This window comes from Aplysia californica, unplaced genomic scaffold (assembly GCF_000002075.1).
Source record: "Aplysia californica isolate F4 #8 unplaced genomic scaffold, AplCal3.0 scaffold00323, whole genome shotgun sequence".
NCBI classification, from domain to species: Eukaryota; Metazoa; Mollusca; class Gastropoda; order Aplysiida; family Aplysiidae; genus Aplysia; species Aplysia californica.
In genome coordinates this window covers 695,389-700,266 of record NW_004797593.1, presented here as the reverse complement: position 1 = coordinate 700,266, position 4,878 = coordinate 695,389, and the positions used below count along the sequence as shown (strand labels likewise).

Sequence of the window (4,878 nt, the reverse complement as noted above, 5' to 3'; positions counted from 1 at the left end):
TGGGGGGGGGGGGGGTGGAGAGGGAAAGAGATGGAAAAAGAGAAAAAGAGAGACAGAGAGAAATGATCGTCGGTAGAACCGTATGGTTCTCTTTTTCTTTGTATTATTGTAAAGCGCTTCGAGCAGTTTCTAAGTGGAAATACGTTTCACTAGCAAAATTTATTATTATTATTTATTATACGAATATGTACGTTCCTCTCCTCAAACTATATATCTTTGAACTTATTTACTTCCTTTTCCTGCAGTCATGTATCTTTTTCTTTTTCAAACTGTTTCTATTTGTCTATTAACTTTTCTATCCTCAAGTTATGTATCTTTCTATCTTATTTACTTTCCTCAAACCATTTATCTTTCCATCTTCGTCATCTACCTTTCTGCATTGCTGGTCTGTGGCCTAGTGATTAGGCTACCAGACCTGTAATCGTGAGATTGCTAGATGGGGGGGTTTGAGCCTCAGTTTGGTCCGATGTTGTGTCCTTGGGAAAGACACTTTACTCGAATGTCCCATTTGGCTCGGGCCTTTCGAAGATGGACGTTAAACTCTGAGGTCCCGCTTTTTGAATAATCTAATATAATAGGGCTTTATACCTGTGGTCTATACCATTTCACCATACCTTTGCTGGTCTGTTCAATGGTGGCCAGTTTGGTATTCAGTTTGATGATGGTCTGTTTGTTGATCACTATCCGCAGAGCCTAAAGGGGAGCCAGTGTATAACCTGATCCGGCCCTGGATAGGAGATGGCCTTCTCACCAGCCGCGGAGCCAAATGGTCACGAAACCGACGGCTCCTCACTCCTGCATTTCACTTTGAGATTTTAAAGAACTACGTGGAAGTGAAGAACAGATGTGCAGATGATTTGGTGGTAAATGTTTCTTCTTAATCAACTCTTTGCAAAGCTCAGTAACTTTTTTTTTCCATTTCAGTTTTACAAAGGGTTAGAAATTACTTTTTGTGTGTGAGAGTAAACATTTTCATAGAATCAGTTTTTCTTTTTTTAAGATGACCTTTATATTATTTTGATTTGATCTTATCTTTTGCTCTGTGTACAGTTCTGCGTCTCATTTTTGGAAACTGTACAAAAAATTAATTCTTAAGGAAAATCTAACTGACAGCATGCTTTCTTTTGATAAAAACTTTTGTTTGCTATATAAATTTGAAATCTTTGTAGTTTTGTTTCACTTCAGCAAGCTCACCCAGTACTTAGTGCTTCACATTTAGGTACCGGTACCTATCTTTTGTGTTCTTTGTTTCAGCAAAAGTTCCAAACAGCTGCTGAACGGTGTGCATCCTTACGGGTATTTTCCGATGTGACTATGTTTACACTTGATGTTATTCTGCGATGTGCTATGTCCTACACGACTAACTGTCAGGAGATTGGGTAGGTACTAATAACTATGGTTTATTGAACATTCTACTCGGTTAGATTTATGCAATATAATTTTAAGTCTTTCATTCACTACCGAGAGGTTTTCCTCACCTGGGCCAGGCTCTGTCTGTGACCTACTTTCTGATTCTGCCTACCGTTGGACAAATGAAAGATTTTTTAGTTCAATTTTCAATATTAACCACATATATTATAACATTTGAAAATAAAGAGGAAATAATGATCTATCTCAACATGTTGCTAACAATGGCCATTCTTCAGCCTGATATTTCAGATTCGATAATTTCAAAAGTTGGTGTGGTTTTGAAGCAGGAGGTGGCGAGCCATGAAACACGACTTGCTGTCCAGCGTTGGGAGTAACTCGAGCAATGAAACAAGGCTTGCGGTAGTGAAAGAGTTAAATTTAAAGGTGTTTGTAATTCTTTGAATGTAATAATGATAATTGGCTCATGGCCATACATGTTTAAACATGATCTTTATTTAGGGAACTGATAGGCAGGGTGGATGCAGCCATCTTCTTAAATAATCTGCATTTGAATGGACTGACCCTTTTACAAAGTGTGTCTTTGGTTGAGTTCAGTTTATTTTCCTGGAATTGTTCAGCATTTCTTCGGCATGCCATCCAAGAAACCAAAATGCCTCTCATTTGAAACCAAACTACTTTTGACTGAGAAAGTAGAATACTTTATACATTACTTCTTCAGTGCCTGTAATTATCTCCCCAAAAACCTCATGTTTGCTATATCAAACACTCAGATTCAACGCAGCTGAAGGTCAGGCCCAATGACTGGTTATAATCCAAGTTCTACTGTGTTTAACTTAATGTAGTGAACAAAGCTTAGCCTAAGTATATGGCATACGTGTGGGTCATATCATGAGATGAAAAGTGAAAAGTTGTTTTATCAGGCCGTCTTTGGCATTCAATTGTGATTGCTTCACTTTCCCTTTCCATGTATCATGAGATTGTCCATGTCTTCAGGTTTTGCATCTTTTTATTTTGGTCCTATTTCAGAGAAAAGCACCCGTATGTTCAAGCTGTCAATGATATCTCAAAACTTCTGGTTGACAGGTTTTTGTGAGTAACAGGAATTTGTAGTGTATCAATGTTTCTTATTTCGTTGTAGATTATGGATGGGTTAATGCAAGCATACACTGGATCTGGCTAGTCTTGTCCAGTGACATAAATAATAATAAAAATTATAATAATAATAACAACAATAGACTGAAGCTATAATTGACATAATTAGTTGTTTTGAAAAACTCTGTTTAAAATGTTTGATCTACGAGTGTAAGACTTACCCTGAATTGCAAACGAACTGCAATATGTTAGCAGGATGAATATCTATACCCATCAGAGAATTGTAGCCAGGACAGTTTCTTTTTAAAAACTTATGAAATTGTGAAGGAAAGAATGCGCAGAAAAAAGTAACAAAATCGAGTTTGATTCAACTTTCATATTCTTCTCTAAAGTAGGCGTCAAGAAGAAAAGTATTACTAGACCCTATGGTGGAGTGGATTTGTCAATTTTTAATAATGGAAATACATGCAATGAGTCTTTTATTTGTAGATGGGAACTGTGAAGAGATGTTCACAGAGTACGGTGCAGCCTCTCTATAACGACATCGTCAAGACCAGAAAAAAATGTTGTTACAGAGAATTGTCGTTATAGAGAGACAACCAAAAATGACTAGTGATATATACGGTATAAGGAAAAAATGGGGACCTTGGCACCATGCTGCTTATACGCAGGATGTCGTTAAATTGAAGGTCGTTATAGAGAGGCTGCACTGTACCTGGCTTGTTATGATGTATCTGCAGTGTGGTTATTCGTGTTTTTCTTTCAGTATGCCGTGGTTTTACTCTGACTTCTTGTACTTCCTGACCCCAATGGGACGACGCATGCTGAAGCATTGCAGTTTTGTTCACAAAGTAGCTGAGGAAATAATTGAAACGAGGAAGCTTAAATTGGTAAGACTTTATAACATTCTTGAAAAGTAAATAGTGTTTTTAAAGAAAGACCTTGAATATTTTAGTCTATTACGGTAGCTTTGCTTTTGTCTGTAGACGAACTAAATTGTTGTCTTGTCTATAAAAAGGAAGATTTTAAAAAAATTTTAATTCTTGAGTGAAAAAGTAGAAGATATATTAGAAATCTTCTAAGTGCGTACTGGATGCATCAACTGGTCAACTAAACATTTTAATTCTAGTCTAATTATAAAATGCATGAAAGCTCTTTGTATCAAGCTTTTCCAGCAGATTAAATATGTAAGTTAAAAACTGAATGGGAGGAAGAAATACGTATAGCTCTACTTTATATATGGGAATATATTAAAAACCTACTTTTTTACATGAATTCCTGTGCACTGAGAGGATGTTTTGATAAAGGGATAGTCACACTCTAAAATGTTATGAAGAGTGTCTCAATTGTCTTAGGAACAAATTAACTCTATCCGTACGCTGGTCTGTGCGTTGGTTCAGACCCATACACTGAATTACATGAGACAGATGTACGGCACGACATTGTGATTTCGTCGCGCGAACAACAACACCAGTACTAGTGCTAGATATAGTCCTAGAACTACAACTCGAGCCGTGTTCGGGTACATATCCAGGATCCTAACTATCAGACACATCATATTCTGAGACACAAGAACTAGTAAAACGAACAGAAGTATCGAAAACGGCGAAATTATGTGATTCTTGTTCATGCGACTTCTTCGACCGTTACTACGACGCGACTGTCGGATTACTAGCAGCTGTATAGGAAAAAACATAGTGCGAGTTCCGGTCAGTACAACCCCAGTTGGGGTCACTGTCCTTCACCTTCAATAACTTAAAAAATATGGACCCCAGAGATACGAAACGAAGTCTAAGTAGCTCAGGCCTGGCCAAACAAGGGTACGTGGCGGGTCACGCGATCCGTGCGTGATTTGTAGAGCGAAAAAAAATTCCAAAGTTGGTCACGCAGGGCTTGTGGGAACCGTAGTGAACGTCGCGGCGGGCGTCACGCAACTGTTGTGTGAACCGTCTGAAGTGAGTTAACGAGTAAATTTCCTCTTTGGAAAGTGGTTGCGCACAGTTCCCCACGTCGTATGGATACGATAGTAAAAAATGACGTACGGATAGGGTTAAAGAAATCAGGAATTTTGAGCATAGAACAGATAGATACAGTGTTTTTTAATAAACTGAGATTACCTTTGAAAGACACGCACTTAGAACGAAAAACACGGTCATGTTGGCCAGTTTGTGTCACTGGGCATGTCTTTGAGAAATGATTTAAGACAAGACAAGATAAGATAAGATAAGAAAAATCTTTATTGTCCAGATCCTAGCGCATTGGTTTTGTGCTTCTCCACGTACACCCACATGTACACACACACACACACACACACACTGGCGAAGCGTCTATATAATCAAATAATCACTGCTTCCCTTCCTAATTTCGAAACATTATCGCTGTCAAATTCACCCTTAAACCTAAACCTCATAAATT

The 4,878-nt window shown here is 38.0% G+C and overlaps 1 protein-coding gene across 4 annotated transcripts in view; it reads left to right on the top strand.

Annotated features, from left to right (window-relative positions):
• LOC101846748 (cytochrome P450 4F22) overlaps positions 1–4,878 on the top strand; it is a 26,842-nt gene that overhangs the window by 11,713 nt on the left and 10,251 nt on the right. For all 4 annotated transcript variants that reach the window (XM_005102401.3, XM_005102400.3, XM_035970819.1 and 1 more), the window contains 4 exons: positions 691–863; positions 1,255–1,379; positions 2,398–2,460; positions 3,230–3,353. In XM_005102401.3, coding sequence (XP_005102458.1) covers positions 691–863; positions 1,255–1,379; positions 2,398–2,460; positions 3,230–3,353 — 485 coding nt within the window. The remainder of the gene's footprint in view (positions 1–690; positions 864–1,254; positions 1,380–2,397; positions 2,461–3,229; positions 3,354–4,878) is intronic.